At 42.6% G+C, this 23,682-nt stretch overlaps 1 protein-coding gene across 2 annotated transcripts; it reads left to right on the forward strand.

The window, feature by feature from the left end:
• Positions 1-1,447: 1,447 nt before the first annotated feature.
• cgnb (cingulin b) lies at positions 1,448-23,374 on the forward strand. Of its 2 annotated transcripts, none has more exons than XM_061092934.1 (20): positions 1,448-1,583; positions 6,275-7,454; positions 7,549-7,637; positions 7,739-7,808; positions 10,730-10,827; positions 11,336-11,468; positions 11,595-11,807; positions 13,530-13,678; positions 15,304-15,424; positions 15,752-15,964; positions 16,197-16,286; positions 17,013-17,270; positions 17,392-17,562; positions 18,762-18,923; positions 19,124-19,213; positions 19,313-19,396; positions 19,490-19,608; positions 20,088-20,196; positions 20,967-21,130; positions 22,102-23,374. In XM_061092934.1, exons 2-20 carry the CDS (start codon positions 6,285-6,287, stop codon positions 22,232-22,234), a joined length of 3,636 nt encoding a protein of 1,211 aa, XP_060948917.1. In that variant the 5' UTR covers positions 1,448-1,583; positions 6,275-6,284; the 3' UTR covers positions 22,235-23,374. The 2 variants fall into 2 exon arrangements, with proteins under 2 accessions (XP_060948917.1, XP_060948918.1); XM_061092935.1 differs by having other exon boundaries at positions 10,733-10,827.
• The last annotated feature ends 308 nt before the right edge of the window (positions 23,375-23,682 follow it).

Below are 23,682 nucleotides of genomic sequence, written 5' to 3' on the forward strand. Positions count from 1 at the left end.
CAGCAATAAATTAATCATAATTATTGACTCTTGGAAATCTCTTTGGAAACCAAGAACTGTGGCCACTGAAAATACAAGTCCAACTTTTGTTCCCTTTAGTCTGTAGTGACTCCTAAACTAGACTGTCTAAAAACAGAAACTTAAATTATTTAGTAGGAAATTATTTTTGTATTGGTGAGTGTCTTAAGAATGTAGTTCATTCGACAGTAATAAATAGACTATTAGCCTGATGATGTGTAGACATCTGTTATGATTAGGGTTTTGGTGATTCGGCCAAAAGAGAGGAGATACATTTTTAGCAGTCGATAAAAGTCATTATTTCTGTTAAATTTAAACACAACTTTTAAAGTAGAGTAAAGGGTCTGGTTATAAACTCTTCTTTGTGAGCAGAGAAGGATGATAAACAGCAAAACATTTGATAAATATCAGGTGGAGCAATTATGTGTTACCTCTCCTCAATGTGCACAATGCATGAGTAATATATCGATATATAAAAAACCCATGTCCCATTACTTTTAGATAATTTTTAATGTTTTATCACCCAGCCCTCGTAAAGACTATTAATATTGTGTTACTGGGCAAAAATAAGACTCAGGTCCATGTGAATATTAAACAAAAAATAAAAATAAACAAATTACAAAATAGAGCACAAAAAAATACAGAATAAAATGACATTTTAAAAGGACACAGGAATTAAAAACACTTATATATCTGGGTTAGGGACAGATTCAAGATTCAAGATTTTTTTATTGTCAAATGAACAGAGATAACATGAAGTAGTCACTGTCAATGAAATGCTTGGGTGCTCAGTAATTTCAACCCAAAAAAATAAAATAAAAATAGAAATAGTATAAAATAGAATAAAAAAGAATAACAATGAAATAGAATATCAAAAGTTTAAAATAGAAAATAAAATATATACATCTAAATATATATCTTTACAGATGAATGTTCAATTTGTGCAGTAGTGCAAATATTCAAATATGATGGTAAAAACACAACGATCAAGCCATAATAAAGATTATAAACTAACTTTTAATGCCAGATTAGTTAATTCCCTATTAGTTACAATATCACTTTAATGGTCATATATACTATACTGTACTTTGTTGACTGAAATTCACTCTTTTCCTGTCAATAGTTAATTAGCCTCGCCCCAGCCCTGACCTGCCTGTGTGTAAACATCTTCTGATCGATCGACAAATTATTTCCTATGACACAGCTGTGGAAATGGGTCACACACACTGGTTGTGTCTGGAGTGTGTGTGTGCATGTGTGTGTGTGTGCAGATGAGATGTTAGTTACCCAGCAGCAGGCCCCGCCTCCTCATGGAACCTCCCACCAATCAGCTCGGTCCTGGGGCGGGACCAGGACTGTGATGCGCTGGCAACAGGTTGCTCTGGTCGAGGGGGGGGATCTGCCCCATGTCCTCAGTTTGTGGAGAAGCTCTCATCTCATCCAGACTCAACTCCGAGCCGGGAACCCGATCCTCCTCCTCCTCCTCTTCCTCCTCTTCCTCACGCTGACCCTCTGACCACCGAGCAGGGAGGGTTTATATACTCCTGGATCTGGATTATCTGCAGGTACAGTCCAGCAATAATAATATAATAATATAACAAACAATTAACAGCGATCGCACTCTTGAGGATGTTTACGCAGCCGAAGTGGTTCTCGCACTTTTGTTGGGTTTTACGCACAAGCGGCCGGATGTGTGAGTAGCTGCTGCGTTGCGTAATCTTTGGATAAACATAGACGGACACCTGTGGCTTTGTGATTGGATTCTGGTGGCGGTCGTCCCTTGCACGGCTTGCTTCCTGCTCGCCATAATGGACACGAGGGGGTGGTCGTTGGGAGGCTGGTGTTTGTTTGTTTGTTTGTTTGTTTAATCCCGTGTAAACAACCCGGTGGTTTGGTTTCGACGCGCACCGATACTGACTGACCGGATAGGTGGGTGTGACGCAACCACCCGGGAGCAGACAGGTGCTTTTTAGAGGTGACCCCCTCCTCCTACCCCCTCTCCTGCTGTTCTTATGGTTAATGGGTCTTTTATCTTTTGTTGATATTGATTTTTCAATGCGACATTAATGAGTGAGTGCATGTGTAAATACTGGGAACACCCGACCAGGAGGCACTTATATTTATTTGGCTGAGAAGTGAGATCAGCCTGGTGATAATCTCTCATATCTAACATCAGAGTTTATAAGTGAAATGTGTGAATTTATTCCTTCTTTAAAGGGATGTTTAAACAAATTCATCCACTTCTAATCCTGAGTTTAAAGATGTTATGGGCTAATGCAGCTCACCTGTGTGTGTGTTGGGGTCAACAGGTCACCAGGGTTGGGTTATTTTAACCCCAGAGACCCCTCCCCTCCCCTATCTCCACAACACAGCCAATACTGCAATACCATAATCGTTAGCTCAGTGAGACCTTGCTGTTTAGTAGAAAATTGATTATACTCATCCAAAGTAAACACATCATATTGAAATTATGATTTAGTATTATCTTTTATGGACTTTTAGTTTAATTTTAATTTGAAGGGCGGTACGTCCTTTGTGTCATTGTGTGTATTTTTTAACATATCCTTATTCTTCTTTCTTGGATTATCATGTAGATTGTCATCAAATGGAATATGCTCATCACAATTTTGCAGGTGATTTCTTAACTCTTATGATTTAGTGTTATCTTTTATAGACTTTTAGTGTAATTGAAGGGTGGGAAGTCCTTTTGTTTTGAAGACATTCTTTTAGGTAAATGATTTATTTTCAAGCAATATACACAAAAAATTAACCAAACTACCACGTGTTGTTTCTCACATGTGAAATCTTTAACAGAAATTGAAATGCGTTATGTCATTTTGTGTATTTTTTAACATATCCTTATTCTTCTTTCTTGGATTATCATGTAGATTGTTATCAAATGAAATATGCTCATCACAATTTTGCAGGTGATTTCTTAATTCTTATGATTAAGTGTTATCTTTTATAGACTTTTAGTGTAATTGAAGGGTGGGAAGTCCTTTTGTTTTGAAGAAATTCTTTTAGGTAAATGATTTATTTCCAGCAATATACACAAAAAATTAACCAAACTACCACGTGTTGTTTCTCACGTGTGAAATCTTTAACAGAAATTGAAATGCGTTATATCATTTTGTGTATTTTTTAACATATCCTTATTCTTCTTTCTTGGCTTATCACGTAGATTGTCATAAAATGAAATATGCTCATCACAATTTTTTCAGGTGATTTCTTAATCTTTTGCTCTTGTCCAACTAAAATAACAAATAGAAAAGAAGGAATTGCCCACATCGAGCTCTCCAACCTTCAACAAACTTCTTTAAATTATCCAACTTGATGCAAATTACTTCTCTGTTTATCTTTTATTTGACTCATAGTTTCGTTTAAAATATTTAAATAATTTATTATACTACTTGATTTCAGCCAATTGAAGCCGTCCCTACAGGGTCATTTAACCCATTTATCTTCTGATGCCCCCGGGGATGAGAGAAACCGAGGGAGTTGAACATCAGATATGCGTTTGGAAGCAGAAGAGGCTGAAAGAACCGGGCCAGAGCAAAATAAGAAGGGAAATTCTGCGAGAGAAGAAAGGGAAGCGTGACGGCTGATGGGCCCGTTCGGTGACATTCCTGTCTCTGTTGACACAGCCTTCACTTGTGACACAGAGTGAGACAGCGAGAGTTGACACAAACCGGCGCTCGGCTGCTGGCTACTGGGCTGCTTGTTGAAATCTGTGTTTACCCAAGGAGCATATTTACACCTGTGGGCATTCAGTGTGACCAGTGACCGGCAGCTGAGGCCCCGAGCATCTTGATAACAGCAATAACAGACACAGGCCATATTCCCTAACCCGCAGATTAATAATATGTCCAACGTGGCAATATTCCTAACCCGCAGATTAATAATATGTCCAACGTGGTCTGGAAACCTGCCTGCGGTAATGTCAGGACAGAAGAATTAATTTGTTTTGCGCTGTATTTTTAGTCTCCAGTTAGTTTGCCATCCTATTAATTAGTCTCTTCACTTTTTATTTACTGCCTATGTGGACAGTTTCCCAACGTGTAGTGGGCTTTACGGTCGATGCTGCCCCAGTTCCCAGTTTCTTCTTAATCTGTCCTTATTATACAAATGCAAACCACGCGCAATGCCAAGTGTAAAGGGAACGACTGGAATCCTAAGAATGTTATTTTTTTTTGGGGGGGGGGGGGGGAGACAAAGGCTGACTTTGATTCACTAATCTAACCTCATTGCTAGTCGAGGTGCAGCGTGTTACTCTATAACCAGCCGGCAGATAGAGCTGGGTACAGTTTACATCCTGTGGGAATCACATCTGCAAACGCTGGACGTCAGGAAACAGACAGGGGTCCCAGTGTGAGGCTGGAAATCCGCCGGGTTTAAATATACGGATTAATGCATGTAAAGAAAGTACACATAACTTAATGAAATACTGAAACGGGTGATGCTCATTGGATCAATTACCTGCAGGGGAATGCACAGCAGGTTTGGTCCTCATGTGCACAACCTTGCATAAAGTGTGTGTGTGTGTGAGAGTGTATGTTCGTGCTTGCGAGGCAGTGTGTGTCCGCGCGGCTCAAAGTAAACAGTCTACGCCTGAGTGACTCTACTCTGAAGTCTGGTGACTGGGGAGACTGTGGCAGAGGCAGGGAGACCGAGGGGAGGCCCATTCCTGATCTAGTCCCTGGTGTTTAATGCTCCACAGAGCCGGGACAAAGGGAAGAGTATCCACCTCCTCAAAGCGCCCCATCACCAAACTCACTTTCAGAGCAGAAGGTGGACACGCGTGGGTTATACGACTCTCATTGTAGCCGTGGAAGTCGAGTCTCTAAACTCTAAAACGAATCCGCAAATACTTTAAACATCGATTCATCGTACAGGAGATTTCCCTTTGAGGCAAATATGTAAAATCTATAAGGATTTGTTTCATCGTCATGTAGGATGTAACACAACAGATGGTTAGATAAAATGTCATCGTGGACTAAGGCTTGAGATCAAGGTTAATCCAGAGTTAAAACTTAAATTTCAGTCATTATTTGAAACACCAATAGATTAAGTGTCGTTTAAAAAGGTTCTACAGAAATGTAATGTTACACTTTCATGTAGAGGTGGACGATACGGCAAAAAGATTGTATCAACATAAACGTTTTCATCTCAGTCAGTATCGATATCACAATGGTGATAGGTTGTGGTTTTAAACTCGTCTTTATGAGCAGAGAAAGACAAACGCTTGGTAACAAAAGCATCTTTCAGTTTGACGCTCCCTGTCTTTCAACTCTTCCTGCTCTCAGTTTGTTATGCAAAATCTACCAAGCCCCAGTTTAGATAACCCTGGTGACATCATCCGGGTTATTTGTCATAGACTGTAGAAACTCATCAAGAGAGGATTTTGTTGAACTCGCCAGCTCGTGACGACTAATCTGACCTTCATGTGTAAAATCAATGGAATCAAAAGTTACATTTTCTGTAAAATACAACAAAAGCCGTCAGTATCAGGTGTTCAATTGCCACTGTGGCCACTAGTAGTGCAAATATCTACCTATCTGACATCTACCAGCCACACACCTACAGTATACAGTAGGTCTTTGTTCCTCTGGGCTCCCAGTTTCAGCCAAAAGGATATTTAGATTCCAGCTGTTCAAATACATGAGCATACCAACGAGCCAGTTAATGATTAGAAAACATAAAGTGGCTCCAGCTTGCCTTTTGTGAAGTGTTTAAAAGACACTAACTGACCCGTCTACCTGTGTTTCCCTGGTGTCCGAACACACCCTGGGAAATAAAAGTCGACCGAGATTCAAAATGCCCTAGTGGCATATTTGGCATGGCATGAATACAATGCATTCTGGCTAAGAAGGAACCTGTTGAGCAGCAAAAGAAGATGACAGCTTCATCAAGTTATACCAGCAGTCTGATATTTCAGCTGAGACTGACTGGGATGAGGAAGAAGGGGATTTACACAGGAGACGAGGAAACACGTAAAAGGTGGCAGAGGAGTTAGGGTGCAATTACTTTTTGTAAAAACCTGGAAATCGCAAAAAATGACATGAAGGACTTATGAGTGCAGTGTCTGAAACACAGAGTCGGTGAGAATCCACTCAGGCCAACACCTTCCTGGATCTGCCCGTTTATCCAGATCTGCTCTTTACAGCTTCCTCAAATCTCAGCCCCTAAAATTTCCGTATTCCAGTTGCTTGCGTAACCTGATTTGCATTTCTGCTGTTCTCATGTCTCCCCTGACCAGGCCGGTGAACATGAGCACTCTCTCCACCGACAGGAAGCCGCTCGTGGATTACGGCGTTCAGATCCGCTTCATCAAAGACCTCGACGACACAGGCGGGGGTTATGCTGACAAATCCAGAGGGACCAACGCTGCCACTCCTAATACCAATAAGTATGGGGTGGCCGTGCGGGTGCAGGGAATCTCTGGGCAGCCCTATGTGGTCCTGAAGGATGGGGATAAAGGTGACTCGTATGGAGTTCAGCTGAACACTCCCAGCTCCAGCTCTGGGTCGTCATCACCCTACAACAGCCTCCCCAAGGCTAATAAGAAACCAGCAGAGTTCACAAACCCCTACGTCCCTCCTGCAAACTCCGCTCGCTCCCCCGTTTCTCCGGCGGAGGACGAGGACGGGGAGATTTTTGGAAGTCCTCTCAAGCGACCTCCAGGGGACGGTCAAGCAGGGACGCACGGGGAGGAAGAAGGTGCAGCTAGAAGACAAGGGCGGCTCGAAAAGCAGAAAGCCCAACCCCAACCCAAAGCACCAGCCAGTGAAGTAGAGAACAACAGAGATTATACGGACGAGTATAACGAAGCCGGGCTGAAACCGGTCAAAATAAATGGCGTCGGACCCAGAGGGTACGAGCCAACCAAATCTGGTTTCACTGGCTCTCTGGGGAGGTACAGTGGGAAAAAGCACCGCCCGTTTGCACCTTCAAAGTCACTCCCAGCATCAGAAGCCCCACCCGATGAGGAGCCTCTCCCGGCCATCGTCACCGACTCCCTGGCTCCTATCAACAAGCTCATCAGTAAGTTCAACAGCGCTACGCCGGGCGGCGGCCCCCAGGCCCGAGGCCGCACCGGAGCCAGGCAGCGGCTGAAGTTCGACGAGCGCAAACGGTCCAGAAGCCTTGACGCTAGGAAAGACGTCCACTCGGAGGTTTCCCTGTCCTCTCCTACATCTCCAATCTCTCAGACTCTGAATCCCTACAGCTCTCCCATCTCTCAGACTCTGAATCCCTACGCTGCTCCTCTGTCTTCCTCCTCCACCTCGCTGCTGTCACAGGCCCAAGCGCCCAGCGGCCTGGGACGAGCCCCTGCATCTGTCACCAAGGCGTCGGTACCCGAGGCTCCCAGGCCAGGCTTCAGGTCCCCGGGGAAGTTCGTCGCTAAGAACTACCCTCCATCTATCGCTAAAAAGCCTGTAAGTACCACCCGTGGGAGGGATTACAAGTTATTTATAGGTATTAAATTGTCTTTTTGTTTCATACCTCACTTTGTTTGCTTTCTCTTCCAAGGAGATTCCTCCGAGGAGTAAAAGCACAGAGGTCATTAGTGGGGAAGAGGCTCAGGTCAAGCAGTCTATTTTTAACCACCTTAAAGACAGGTAACTACAAACAAGATTTACTAAAAGGATAGAGTGTCCATGTTGCTGTGTATACAAACATGGGAGTGGTTTCCAATCTAATCCCTTGTTTTCTCCTCCAGCAACAGTGAGAGTGAGGGATCCGACAAAAGAAAGGTCAACGGTGATCATGAGACAAATGGCAGTTTTAAGGTACGACAAGATAGATAGATAGATAGATAGATGGATAGATGGATGGATGGATGGATGGATGGATGGATGGATGGATGGATAGATAGATAGATAGATTACTTTATTCATCCCCGAAGGGAAATTAAGTCGTCATAGCAGCCGGTATATTTGAATACAATAAAATACAATACAATAGAATAAAATAAAAAATATTGAGGAAGAAAGACTAAAAACAGAAACACAAGATAAATAGGTAGATAAGGTGCAGTGGCAAGATGATGATAATAGTACTGATGATATGAGGGTTATGTAATTGTTAGACAGTATATAACAATAGTACAGTATATATATAGGCATTACAGCTCATTCATGTTCTGCTTACATGTGGTAAACTGTTGTATTTTGTGCGTTTGTGACACAAACTTAAATGAAACTGTGAAAACATGGAGGTTCGATGTTGATATTGGGAACTCAAGTGTCCACTTCCCGGCTTTTTTAGATTTCAACTGTATTACTGTGCCTTTTAGCATTTGAGGAATATGGTTTTTGGCTTTGATTAAAAGTTATAACATCTATGTGCGTGTGTACGACCGAGCTTTCCGTCTCGTGAAGCTTCAGGACATTAGTCTAAAGGTTGGAGAAGATGGAGGTCTGGTCTTCTCCTCAGTTCTTGTGATGAAGCTAACAGATGGTTGGCAGCGGCCGCTTTGTTCTGAGTCTTTATGAAGTTTCTGTTTTATTCAACTTTGCCTCAGAGGATCCTTGTTTGGCAGGCCCCCCCCCAAAACAAGGTGAAAATTAAGGGCCATGCTGAGTTTTCCTCTTGTCAATTTACATCGTCTCTGCTCCTTCGTGCTCCTCTGACACCTTATTAAAATCGACTGCATTTGGGTTTCTATGAGGATGCACAGAGTGCTTCCTTTAAATTTGCAACTTTTTGCATAAATCTACATGCCGAAGTAATCCCTTTGTGTCCTCATCCTCGTATTACGTGCACTTGATTATGTATGATCCCTTGTTATGTACTTCTTAGCGGGTTTGTGACCATGGCTGCTTATTAATTATTTGCCCCCCCTTGTCTCTTGGCAACAACACACCTGCAGAGGAAAGCCGTTGAGGGCTCGGCGTGTGGTTGAGAGCACAGTCATTGAGATCCATTAATAATTGAGTTGAGCTGGAACCCTGCACCAGCTGGGGGTTGGCTTGTTCGATGGGACAGATCCTCCTCTCGGGGGGTCCTTGTTGAACAAATCCTCCATGTTTGTCGTGTCGTCCGCCATGTTGTGCACTTTGCTCGAGATGATTTCTCAGCCGAGCGTCTGACGGCAGGAAGAAGGGGTTGAAATTGTCTTTTTTGAGTGGAGCTATTTCTTTCTCAGCTCTGGTTATAAACGCCAAAACATTGTTTGTGTCTGTGTAAAACCCAGAAACACAAGATCAGAGCAGGATTAGATGATTTATGTCCTTGTAAACCAAAGGGCTCATCCAGTTTTGCTGCATTTGTGAAGCATCCAATGTGGAAACATGGCTGCAGCCTTCACTTCAGAGGTTTACATGCATTTCAAAGTGTTACGTGAAGCAGCGGGTTCACATACCTTCTGTACCACTAATGTCTTGTTCTGTCTCTTAAGTGCTTGTGTTGTGTTTTGACTGATGCGTTGCAGCAGATGAAAGTCAGTGGGAGAGTGATGAGTAAAAACACTGACACCCTGATTGTTTCCCGGGTTAACTGAGGCTCATCTGCTGTTGTTGTGTTGTTGGATTCACTCAGTTCCAGACAGGATGTGTGTGTGTGTTTGTTTGTGTCGAGAGTAAACACTGATGGCTGCTCGTTAACTCGTTGACTCCTCAGGTGCATTTTCTCAAGAAACATCCAATACTGAGCTTAAAATGATGTTATATTTGCTACTAATAGCTGGTGTAGTCTTTTATTTCACTTGCTTTGGTGATTTGTGTAGATTTGTTTACGATAAAACTATTATTTTCTTCACAAATTGAACAAGGAACCGTTTTCTGCTCTATGTTATGACCTCATCACTGGGGCCTGACCCCCATCCTGAAAACCAGCAGACCAGAGCCTGTCCGGATCAAAGCAGCTATTATCTCGACCCGTGGTGTAATGAATCTCATTAGCAACATGTAATCACATTGTGTTCAAACAGTTCCGATGTGTTCAGCCTGCCAGGAGAGGCTCCTTCTGTTGTAAACACACAGCTGATGCAATTCAATCCTCCAAGTGCATCTTAAGAGCTAATTCATATTCTCAGTTCTGTTATCTCGTGTTAATTATCTCTTTGTGGGGACGGAGAGAAACTGAAACGTCCCAGAACGGGATTATCTACCAGCCGTCCTGCGGGGGGACGAGAGGAAAAATGAAACAAATCTGCACAAAGTATATCTTCATAATCCATCTCTGATAAAATATGAGGAGCAAAGCTGTCCGTGATCCTCTCTTTGTCTCTGGTCTCTGTTGCTGTGCGTCCCTGTAATGGGTGTGTAGGAGGATGAGAGCGGCTCCATGGGCAGGCTGCTCTTCTTCTTCCTCCTCCTCTTCAGTGAGAGCGAGTCTCGATGAGCGGTGTGGGCGACTAACGAGCCGCCGCTCCCCCCCCCCCTGCAGCCTGTCAGCGGCTGCTGTTGGTGTGCAGGGGATCGAACCTTTTTGACGATGTCTGAGCTCACTGGCAGGAGCTGTTTTCACACAGACACTTTCTCAAACTAGGGCAAGAAGAATCCAAGGAAGGATTTTTTTCCACCCCAATATCTTTTAATGTTTAAGTAATACAGAGCGCATCATGCAAGGCTGACAGTGACACTGCAATGTTTCCAGCTCTGCTCCCTATGTCTGTGTGTCTATGTGCTCGCTCATTGACACTGTGTGTGTTTGTGTTTGTGTGTGTGTGTGTGTGTGTGTGTGTGTGTGTGTGTGTGTGTGTGCACAGAAGGGAGGATATGATGGGAGACCCCAAAAGGCAAATCTTGAGGAACTTCAGGAGCAACTCAATAGATGCAAGAAAGAACTGCAGCAGGCCTATGATGAGTAAGGATCTGTCTGTTTGTGTCTGTTATATATTTCCTTTGTGACCAAACACTAAAACCCAGTTGAGTGGGTGGGGGGGGCAGCTTGTCCATTTGGGTAAAAAAATGTGTCCTTACTTTGGGATAAAGCAGATTTTTGGGTCAGTGGTTAAGGTTAAGAAGTGAAAATGATCTTGATGACTCCCTTTGTTCATCGATTGGGAGATTAGGGCTAAGATTAAGATAAAGTTAAAAGTTCGGATTATGCAAATTGTGGTTATGGTCGCGATAATTCTCTTGGAAATTAATGTAAGTCTATGTAATGTGCGCAAAAGTGCCATGTGTGTGGTTTTGCATGTGTGCACTTAAAAGCCTACAATAATCTTCCAGTTGTCACTCCTGTGGCTTTTTGTCAAATGATCATTGCACTATTACCTGATTGATTGGCTTGCTAATGAGTGTGTGTGTGTCTGTGTGTGTGTGTGTGTGTGTGTGTGTGTGTCTGTGTGTGTGTGTGTGTGCGTGCACAGACTGGCCGAGGAGCGTATGGCCAGAGAGGGTTCAGAGACTCGTCTGCGTCTACAGGAAGATCTGCTGGCTGAGCTTCAGGAGGATCTGAGGAGGGTTTCAGAGAACTCCCCTTACTCCGACTCAATACAGACGGTACTGACCTTCTGCACACACACACACGCACACACACACACACACACACACACACACACACACTGACACACTCACTCACTCCTGCTCTTATCTATGGTACTAATCCTCACATTTCTTTCTTCCTAGGATGTGGTGACCCTGCAGGCTGACCTGGCCGAGGCGGCCATGTTGCGGCAGCGGCAGGAGGACACGCTCCACCAGCGCGAGCGGGAGCTGACGGCGCTGAAGGGCGCGCTGAAGGAGGAGGTCGAGTGTCACGACAAAGAGATGGAGATCCTCCGGGAGCAGTACAGCCAGGACATGGCCAACCTGAGAAGAACCATGGAGCAGGTGACACAGGTGGATGCAACCGTTTTTTCTTTTATTCATATTGTGCATGTGTCGCAGCCCCTCGGTTACAATGGGACTTCTCTGATCACAAGAGTTTTGAAATTGACTTGATTAGTGTCAGTAGTTAAGACGTATGACTAATCTTATCGGCAAAGACGATTAAAACAGTGAAGAAGATAAGAAGCAATAGACACTGTGCAGCTTCCACATATCATCAGGGACTTTTTGAACTAAGCCGGCTGGGAAACAATGGTGCACAACAAGAATGTTGATTCTTAAAGTTGAAAGAAAATTCATCAGTTAAGCATTTTGCACATACTTGAGAAAAAAAAGTCTGTTGACCAGATGAACTTCGAAAAAGAAGAAAAACAAAGACTTGATTCCATAGCAGTAAAAAGAACAGTAAATGTTGGTTCTGTAACTCTGATGTCACTGAGCTAACGCACACAAACGCAAATGATTCAATTAACTGAAGAGAGAACAAACAAGACGCTGTTTACACACAGAGCTCGACACACAAGAAACGTCATTATAAAAGAACAGGAGAGCTCCTTCTTATGTGTTTCTTCACAAAGTCGTGTTAACAGGTGGTTGGGATCATAAACTTTATTGAAAGAAACAGAAATTGTGCAGAATTCAATTGAATCTATTTATTTTTCAACATTAATTCTGGTTTGGTTTAAATACATTTAAGGAATATCCACTTTTTTGTTGTAAGCTTTTGACATTTGTGTAATTGTTCAACATAAACTCGCACCCAGATATATTTTACTTTCATTTTATTACATGATGATCCTCGTTATATTGCTTCAGTGTCAAAATAAGAGCGTGCAGATTACAATTCACTTATCAATGAAGGATTATTAACCAAATTCCCTGCCATGGTGAATCTGCAATGCGGCAATGCACAGTGATCATTTCTCACTTTCTTATCATTGAGATAATTTTTTATTTCTGTTGCATCATCTGTTAATGCAGCCGGAGGATAGAAACAGCCAGTACATTTTCATTCCTTCTCAGATGAGCTCTTTATACAGATATACAGAACAGTCATGTGTTACTGAGGGATACTTTCATGTTGCATCTGCCTATTATATACACCCGGGCTTTGTCTTATTAGTCTGTTCGATGTGTCAGTTTGCTGCGTTGAAGGTAACATAGGGTCACACTAAGCCCAGAGCCCAGAGAAGTTCTGCTGCTTGGGATTGAGATGTAAAACATTCTCCAGTTGCATTTCTATTCTGGAGTTTGTGTCGACTATTTCCGTAGCACTGTAGGACGCTGTGTAAAAAGAAATGTGAAGCATACGAGCACATACAGGAAGAGATCATTATGCAGGTCTGGGAGATGTCAGGTGAAGAAAATAATAACACGCAGCCCGAGAGCAGGAAAATAAGCAGACAGGTTGTCAGCTGCTTTTGGTTATGTGATTTTGATTTGGCGAGAGGAGGATTAAAGCAGCTGGATCGTTGTGTGTGTCGACTCCACCGGGATCCTGTCTGAAATTCTGCGGCGTTATGTCTCACCTACAAGTCATTTTTTTGTAGACGTGTTGATGAAAGATAAGCTGAGAAATATGTGTCTTTTCTTTGTGAAAAAGAAACTGAATTAAAAGAAAATGTGATAGATTGTGTGTGTGTGTGTGTGTGCTCCCTTTGAATCGCTGCTGTCATGATAACGAGAAGGATAAACTAACTTACCCGTGTTTGCATGTTTGTGGTCGTGTGTCAGTCCCAGGAGCAGATCGAGGAGGAGAGGGAGCGGGTGAACGCCTCCATGTTGACCCTGGAGGACGAGCTGGAGAGCTGCAGAGAAGAGGGCGAGGAGTGGAAGACGCAGCTGGAGGTCACCACACAGGAGCTGCACCACACCAGAGAAGAGTCAGTGTCTCCAAGTCATACTTTCTTTATTGCATCACAAAGAAATAAATGACATGTGACCTCAAAGATGCCAATATCGATGTAAACTGCTGAGCATAAATGACATGTCAGTGTTTAAAGTGGGGAAAATCAACTTTTAATACATGTCAACACGTCCGTCTTGAGCCTTTTTATATGATAAAATATATTTTTGAGCAACAACAAGCAGACCACCAAATAGACTACAGACCACACAATAGATTTTTATGTGATGTCACAAATCTAAGAAACCAATCGTGTCAACTTGTGGGTGTGGCTCATTAGCTGGAATTGGCTCCTCAGCTGCAGGTGGCGCTGTGAGGGCAGGGAGACGGGAGCAGGTGCGGGGCCATGTTTGTGTATTCATAGATTTGAGTCAAGAAATGAAGAAGGAACATCCAGGATTACATCAAAGTAATTATGAGAACGCGAGGGGACACTTTTCATGACAAACCTTTTTTTAAATATGTAAGTTTGAGGAGCAAGGACGAGGATTCAGGGGATTTAATAAGCTACTTCAGTGGGATTTTAAAGCATTGTGCAGATATGGCTCCATTTCCAAATGTTTTATATTTCTTTGTGTAAATAAGGTAACTCACATTAGAAGCCTCTCTGAAATGTATGAATTTTTCATATTTGTTTCGCATCTAACTTCAAATGTGTCTCAAAACCACTACACAAGCGAGAAGTAACTTTCAAAAACCTCAGAAACGTGGAGAAACCCATGTTTATTTCAAATATGTAGGATAGAAGCATATGAATCTATGATTGAATGCTCAAACAACTTGTTATGGAGCCACATCAATACTTTAAGATCCGTAAAAAGACATAGATAGATATTAAAACCCAACTTCAGTTCACAACCTCTCTTTACTTCTTTGAACTGACAGCGGTAACATGTTCCAGCCTCGGTCAAGCATCAAACACCCTTTGTTGTGTTTTGATTTTTCTTCCTCTACGCTGGAGGATTAGTTCAAAGAATCTGAAGAAGTGTTTTTGGTTTGCTCCTATAAGATTACATTCCTCTCAAGTTATTTCTAATGCATGCGCTCTTTCACTGTACTTTTCATCCGGCAGGAGCGGGAAGCCCGACAGCGGTGGAATGTGAGAGAGAGAGAGAATCACTGTGTTTGGTTTCCAGTAGATTTCGCCTAGTTTCAATTTCTAGATCTGAGTGGATTTTATATCCGATGACGTGTATTGATCATTAGATTGTTGGATCCCTACTAACAGCGCTGTGGTGATTATCAACCCAATCATAACAAACCAATCAATATTCAGAATCTACGTAAATGAATCTATATTAATCCATCAATATTTTGTAGTTTATCCCCATCTGATCACATTTAATGATCTATTAGAGATTAGATTTGAGTAAATGATTAATTGATGTATTTAATTTAAGTTGCCAATCCTACTTTATAAGTGCTTGTCCTGCAACAACTGACAGATTTTTTATGTAGTGATGTTTTTATGGTTTTGTCTTAGGCTTGTGTCTGTGCCCATAGCCTTGTGTGCAGTGTGTTTGTGTGTGTGTGTGTGTCCGTAGTTCTCAGAGTTGCTGTCACCCCTGTGTGTTCCTTAAAATCAGACTTGTCTTTCCACAGCCTGCAAAAATCCTGTTCGGAGAGGGAAGCCTTTGAGAGCAAGCTTCAGGATCTGCAGGATTCTCTTCTCACCATGAAGAAACAAGGGCCTGGGGTCGATGATAACCGCTCTTTAGCCGAGGTAATTCACATTCGTCACGACGCAGAACCCAGATTCTCCTCTCTGTGTGGGTGAAGTGCAGGGGCTCGTCTTTTCTGTTTTACACTATGCTCAGCTTTTTATTTCTTCTAATCTGTCAGAGCTGCGAGGCGGCCGTGGGTTTTCTTTTGGATGAAGTTTAGATCATCTCGCTTTTTCATTTCCATTCATCTTTTCTGCACACACACACACACATTGAAAGTCGCACTCACATGCCCCCTACCCATATCAACACATTGTTATGCGCCCTGGCACATTCCTCCTGCTCACACACACACGCATTATTCATCTCTGATTACTTATCCCAAGGAGCTTCAGCGTTGCCATGACGATCTCAAGCGGACTCGCGCCGATCTCGACAAACAAAAGGGCGCGTTAGACGAGAAGAGCAAAGCACTTCAGGCCCTGAAGAAAGCGGGCGGCGAGAAAGAGGCCGGGCTTCTGTCTGAAATCGGCAGGATGAAGGAGCAGTCGCAGAAAGACAAGAGCGAGCTGGAAAAGGCGCTCGACAAGGCGAAGGAGGTGCGGCCTCTAGATTCTAATGAAAATAAATGAATTTGATCATAAATAAAATGAAAGAGACAACTCCTGCTTCTCTGAAATTGATCTAATGTAAGGAGTTGTTGTAGGAATATCAGAAATTAACAGGAAAAGTCCCAGTGTTTCATGTATAATCTGTAAATTCTGCATCAAATATCAGGTTTCTGATTCACCTTCCTCTTTCCTGTCTTTACTCTGACTCTCCTCTCTACAGTCATCTGCTGGAAAGACTGTGGTGGACGCGGGCGCCAACCTGGAGCTGCAGGAAGCCAACGCTTGCCTCAGAGAGAGGCTGGCACGCATGGTACCGTACAAACAAAGACAAGACAGTTCAGCAAACAGCTGTACACACACAAAATGATATTAGCCCACATACTGTACCAGTACAAAAGACACGTCCTCCCACACAGACGCTATTTTCAACTGGGAGACTTAAAGTAAATTAGTTCCAAAGGAAATCTCAAACATGTAAGCCCGGGGAATAATCCCTCCGAGATGAATTTGCATGGGATGTATATCGTGCACCATGTGCATTAGAATATCGTGGTTTCATAGCTGCTGTACGAGCTTTAATCTTATTACTTACTCATCATGTGACGAGTGGAGTCATACACTAATCAGAATATGTGCAAAACTATAAAAATCTTATTATGTCAATTATAGAGGAAAATTAAGTTCTAACATTTTAAATCAAGATAATCAAGTTGAAAGTCCCTGTTCTAATTGTATTTTGAATATGGACTGAAAGCCTTTTATCATTCCTCCTATTTTACATTACAGATGTATCAATGGCAAATTCTGAAATACCGGACAAATACAAATGGGTTTGCTCTGTTTTTAGTCTACGTTCATTATTTTTCCTGATTCATATAAGGTCACAGTGACCTTTGACCCCTGTTATGTAATAAGGTACATTTATTGAAAGAGGAAATTCCCACAAGAAAAGAGACGTTCAACCTGAAAACGATGCCCCCGGTCACCGGCTGTCCCTGGTGTGGAGACTTAACATAGATATTCTCTCATTACACAGACGAGGCTTCACTCCAGTGTGTCCCTGAGCTCCGACACCGACGAGGCGGTGGAGGCTCTGGAGGACGAGAACCGTTCCCTGAAGTCTCAGCTGGAGGAGGCCAAGCGAGGAGCCACCCGCATGAGCAAGGAGCGGGACGAGCTGACCCGGCGGCTGGAGGAGAGAGACCTGGAGAGGGAGGCGCTGCGGAGGGGCAAGAGCGACCTGGAGGAGCAGAAGAGGCTGCTGGACCGGGCCCTGGAGAAGATCAACAAGGAGGTGTGTGTCAGATAAACAGCAGGGTTTGGAGACACACTATAAAGAGATGCTGTCGTTCATCACTGTGTTTCTCCTCTCTGTGCCTCCTCCTCCTCCTCCTCCTCCTCCTCTGCTGCACCAGATGGAGATGATGATGGGAGATTCCCGTCAGTCCGTGATCGCCCTGCAGACGCAGCTGGAGGACTACAGGGAGCGCTCGAGGAAAGACCTGCTGGAGGCGCAGCGCAACTGCAAGGAGCGACTGGCCGAGCTGCAGAGAAGCCAGAGCAACCTGAAGGCCCAGCAGGAAGAGGTGAGGACATGAAGGAAGACAGAAACACGAAGGAACCTCGGACATTGTAAAAAAAAAGGTTTTACAACTGAAATGTAACTTTGAACTTCGATTCTTCAACTTTTTTATTTGTGCAAACTTTATGGTTTTTAGGGATCTCCATGTTAGTCTGTGGGTCAAGGATTTTGTCAAGACTGACGCATTAAAAAACTTTTTATTTTTATATTCAGTATTTATTAAAATGATATATATATTACATACTTTTCTATCCTCATCATTGTAATTGAACTGTAAAGATTGCCTGAAATTATTCCTGATTTAGCGCCATCATCTGGACAAACATTAAATCTGTCCAATGGCCACAAAACTACGGTTCTTTCCATCAGAACTTTGTGTTTGCAGCTATTTAACAAATGTTAGCATGCTAATAAGAAGCTAACTAACATGGTAAATATGAAAGCTTCCAAATGTAAAGATAAAATTGTTGCTGTAGGCATGTTAGCAGACTAATGTTGGACACAAAGCTGTAAACTTATGGTTATATACTCTTAGTTGCTTTAGAATATAGTGTTTAAAGTTTATAAACAAATAAGATATAAGATGATAAACTGCTGCTTGCAATGTATTAAAGGACTGTAAAATAAAATAAAAGTATCTGACATTTTGAGAATAATTTGAAGAAAGTTGTTATATTACAAGAATAAAGTTGTTTTCTTATTACAAAAAATACATAATCGTTTGAGAAAAAGAAAAAGAAATTTTGTTCTTCTCCCGCTGGATCCAAAATCGTTTCTTGAGATTACGACACCTCTTTGAATATCAAGCAAACGTTACGATAGCTTTGCATTCAACCAAACACTTTGAAAGAGGCAATTTCCTCCTGGTTTGTGTTGTTCTTGTGGTATTTTGTAATTTGTGAAACTGATATTAAACTATAACTTCACCAACAATCTCCAGATTCCTCATTTCAACGCAGGCGTCAGGCTGATCTTCTGATTTTCCTCTTCTAAAACGTATGCTGAAATAAAAACTTACTATTTTTTCCCCCTTTACGTTTCCCTAAAGTCTGAGAACGTGTAGCAGGGTTCTATATATAGAGCATGTCAGACGAACTGTAAGTGGAGTTTCGGGGGAATTACAAAAGCAGAAAATGCAGGAGGACGAGTGAGAGTTCCTTTGGAGTTTCATACATAATGATCCTCTGCTCCTTTTCCTTCCAGGTTTCCCGCCTGAAGAAGGAGCTGCTGGCGTGCAGCGAGGAGCGAGACAGCGCCCAGCTGGAGAGAGACCTCTTCAGTAACCGGCTCAAACACCTGGACAGTGAACTGGAGTCGGAGAAGAGCACCCACACAGATCGCACCAGGGAGATCAGGGGCCTGGAGGTGAGGTCTAAAGGTCAAAGGCCATGAACTGGGGACTCCAAAGATGGGTTGGGGTAAATTGGGGATACAGGGGTGTGTCAGTAGAGAAATGTTGAGGGAGTCATGCATGTAAAGTTGAGGTATGAAATAGTACGGGCATTTCAAGCTTAAAGAAAAATTGTTTTGAGTGAATCTACTTATCTGCCTCTGTGTGTTAACAGGATAAAATAAAGTTGCTGGAGATCGAGCTGGATGAGGAGAGGAGCAGCGTGGAACTTCTAAACGACCGTATCACACGAAGCAGAGATCAGGTGCCACATAAAGAAATATCTGAAAGCGATATCATGCAAATAAAGAGGAGAATGTGTTTTTAATGGTTCACTAACACCGCCTCCTCTCTCTCCTCTCAGGTGGATCAGCTTCGCTCTGAGCTGATGCAGGAGCGCTCGGCGAGACACGACCTGGAGATGGACAAGAGCGCAATAGAGAGACAGGTACCGTCCAGTCATTCGCGTTTTAATACACAAACACGCACATTTTTAAAAAATGAGTTGTTTATTCACGTCACTGCACCGCTCCTCTTCAAGATGAAGGAGCTGAAGTCTCGAATGGCCGACATGGAGGGACAGCCTCGGCCCACCGCTGGACTCAGCCTGCTGGAAAACAAAGTTCAGGAGTTAGAGGAGAGACTTCGCAGTGAAGAACGGTACGGACTTCAAATATGTTGGTTGTGTTTTAATAAGGCATAAGAGCAAATACCTCGGCCAAGGCAAACAGTCTCCTTAGTTTCAACTGAGCTGCACCAAATTACTCACACAGATAAGTCTCTTGAAAGTGCCTGATTTTCCTATTTTCATCAAGATCCATGAATTATTTCTTGAGAAATTCACACACAATCTCACAATGTTCATGAAAGTGAAAAACCAAATGTTAAGATTAATTGAATCTGCTCCGAAAGTTAAAGGGTTCCTTCTATTTCACCATGAAAACATAACCTCCTTCTACTGTAGATATACACACTCGGTAAGAAAAACACTTCAGGACTGAGAAATCAAATCATCCAATAAATATCACAAGGAGAGGAATTAGGGAGTCAACTAAAGATCCATAATATAACTTCAATAATTGTGTATTATATCTCAGTTTTGCAGTGGTATTGACTGAGTGTTGAATTTGTCCCCACAGAGAGAAGGCCAGTATCCAGGCCTCTCAGAGGCGAATGGAGAGGAAACTGAAGGAGCTGAACGCCACGTTAGACCAGGAGAGGATCCAACATGTGGAGCAGAGAGATCAGGTTAATATCACCATTTGTGAAAATAATGTTTCTCCTTGTTTAAGTCTCCATTGGTTAAAATACACCAATAATCACCTATAAGATAACAGTGTGTAGACTGTGTGTAAAGATGGACGACGCATTTCCACTTCCACCCAGCATCCAGGGTTAGGGTCCCCATCCACTAACATGGAGGAGGCTGGGTTCATGACCTATTCTGCAGTCATATCGTCCGTCTTTATACAGTCAGGCACAAGAGTGGTCCCAGTCTTCTCATCTTCTTCTCTGCATCTCTTTTCCAATAAAAAAAAGTCAAACTTATCTTTCAATGTCAGTGAGACCTACTCCTCCTAAATCTCAAATGTGGTTGTGGGAAGTTTGCTGACTCTGTGTTTGTGCTAATTCACGTCCTCGACACAGCAGCAAGAATTATCAATAGGTCCTGTTTGATCTGCGTCTGCTGTTTAATCATCTCACAGTTCAAACAATGTCTAATTGCTTCTTTTTATGTACGACTAATAATCTCATGCGAACTCCTCCTGACCCACACACAATCTCACTCGGTCACCAGAAGGCTCGCTGACCTCCCTCCCCCTATCAGCTTTCTGCTGCCTCAGCTTCTTTCAGTAGCCTTAACTGCACCTTAACTGGTTTGATCACACCTGCCTCTCTGGCTTCTTCACCCCTCCGCTCCCTCCTCTTCACCCATGACCTCCTCTGCTCCCCTCATCTTCACCCCTTGACCTCCTCTGCTCCCCTCTGACCCCTTGGTTCTCCCTCTCCGTCCCCAGCTGTCTCTGCGCGTGAAGGCGCTGAAGCGGCAGTTCGACGAGAGCGAAGGCGAGGTGGAGCGCCTGGAGGTGGTGCGCCGCAAGGTCCTCCGAGACCTGGAGGAGCAGCAGGAGCTCCAGGAGGCGCTGCAGGCCAAAGTCACGGCGCTGGAGACTGATCTCAAGTAGGACCTTACTCAACCGTTCAGTCACTAGGTCTTTAAAGGTTCAGTGTGTCGACTTTAGTGACATCTAGTGGTGGAGTTGTCATAAAAACTCAAGAGGTGTCTAGTTTCATAGATATATATAAAGACTAGATATCTCGTTCGACGGAGCCGGACGTCACCACATGGCGGCCATCTTGCATCGGGCAGCTCGCTCACCCATAACATTGTGTTGGTTCTGGTAAATCACCATAACTTGCTAAATTTTCAACCGATTTTGAAACGGTCTGGTTTGTTATAAACGTCAGAGATGTAGTTATGACACTGCATAACTTATTAATTTTTTTTAGAAAATAACATAATTATTCATAAGTACACAGTGTCATATCTGCATCTCTGACGTTTATAACAAACCAGACCGTTTCAAAATCTGTTGAAAATTGAGCAAGTTATGGTTATTTACCACTACCAACACAATGTTTTGGGTGATCGAGATGCCTGATGCAAGATGGCCGCCATGTGGTGACGTTCGTATCTGTTGGCCGGCAACGCGGCCGAGTCATCTAGTGTTTATGTCTATGTCTAGTTTGTCCAGTCTACGCTACTGTAAAAACATGGCGGCCTCCATAGAGAGGACCTGCTCTAAATATAAAGATGTATATATAAAGTATTAAGATATAAACGGCTCGTTCTAGGGTGAAGAAAACAATTTGTATGATTTAGATATTTATATTACATCACATGGATTATTTTACATTAAATTTCTGCCACTAGATCCTTTCATCTAAATATTACACACTGAACCTTTAAGTTTATACTCGACAGTTTTACTTTTCCACAATCAACATATAATTATGTACTTGACCTAACTGATCCTATTAATACCACGTGTGTTCTTAACACCAGGTGGCAGTAAATAGTAACTAGCATGACCTGCCTGTATTCATTGAGTCATGCTGATGGAATCTTCTCTCTGGTTTGCTTCCTCTCAGGCGGAAGTCGCAGCACACGCGTCGTGCGTCTCTGGGTCCCTCCGCTCTCAGCTCCGAGGACGAGGACGGATTCTTTGACGCCAACATCACGTCCATCCTGCACGAGAGCCACCTGCAGAACAACAACAGCTAGAACCAGACCACTGTGGGAAAACTCAGTGCAAAAAAAACTTGTAGGATGAGAAGGAAACTCAGGGGCATGAAGGATCCGGTGGAGTGAAGGACTCTGTTGCCGTGAAGTCGCTCTTATTCTTATTTTTAGTGCAGCGGTCCGACGGAGACAGGTCGTCAGGATAATTAGATTCGTTTGAGCCTTCAGCTGTGATTGTGATCGCGTCTTTGCTGTTTTGTTCTATCTGTCGTGAGACGTGCTGTTTCTCTGTTTTAGACGAAGAGTAACAAACACAAGGTTTTTACTTCACAGCTTTAATTCTGTTCACATTTACTGTATAATACTGTGGTAGCACATCACTGGGGTTTATGTTCACAGGGTACCAGGTATTTCACCAGTTTTCTTCCGCTGACTTAGACATTTAAACCTATTTGAAACCAAAAATATATTTTTGTTTTGTCTCACTGTTGCCGTCATCGGTTGTGTTTGTGTTTGCTTGCGCATGATAATTTACATCTGTCAGTGTTGTTATCGCTCCAAGTTTTCTTTGTGTATTAAGTGATATATATGTATATTTTTTACCTTTGACTGTGACAGTAACGGCCCGTTTAAACTGAGCCTCCATTTTTTACAGTGTGCTAGCTGTGCATTCCTGTTAGTCATGACAATCAAATAAGCATACGGTGACACTGTGTATCCTCAGAGGTTAATTAACTGCTTTAATGATCATATTTCTACACGTGGTTCGTTATATACGTGTATCTTTGTGTATTCAGCTCGGTTCTCGTGCATGTTTTCACTCGAATGCCTTAAAAACTTGTATCTTTATTTTCACTTATTGTCGTCGCTGCACGTGTTGTGTTTATATGCTGCTGCTGCTGTAATGTTTTCAATAGTATTTCATTTGCTTGCGTCTCCTGTGTGTTAACTTAACTTAAGAGACATTCCACATTTCTCCTTGTTGCACCCGGCTGTTATGAATATTGATTCATATCTCCCAAATGACTTATTGGTGTTATTATATTTGAAACGTGTCACTTTGAAGATTTATATAAGGGCAATTACAAGAAAGGATGCTTTATATTTAGAGGTTGTATATTGAGCTGCTGGCAACATTTGATATATGGCAAAGAGTGTACAATAAAAAGAGGGACATCGTAAGTTGTTCTTATTTTGTTACTTTTCTTCGACTGTGAAATGCACTTTTTAAGTAAAGTGTGGGTATTTTAAACTTTTATTATAAACAGGAGAAATATGACAGGAAATGGGGAGAAAAAGATGCAAAGAAGGTCGACAGGAAGCAGGGACACTTTGGTTTATGGACGCCATCTTAACCTTCACATCATGGGTGCATCTCAATATACAAATTACATTTTTTCAACAGATAAAACAGATAAAACATACATAGCAGTAAAATTAGTCCTATACATCAAATTATATCTAGACATGAAAAAACAAGGATCAAGGGA

Source organism: Limanda limanda, chromosome 19 (genome assembly GCF_963576545.1).
Source record: "Limanda limanda chromosome 19, fLimLim1.1, whole genome shotgun sequence".
Taxonomy (NCBI): Eukaryota; Metazoa; Chordata; class Actinopteri; order Pleuronectiformes; family Pleuronectidae; genus Limanda; species Limanda limanda.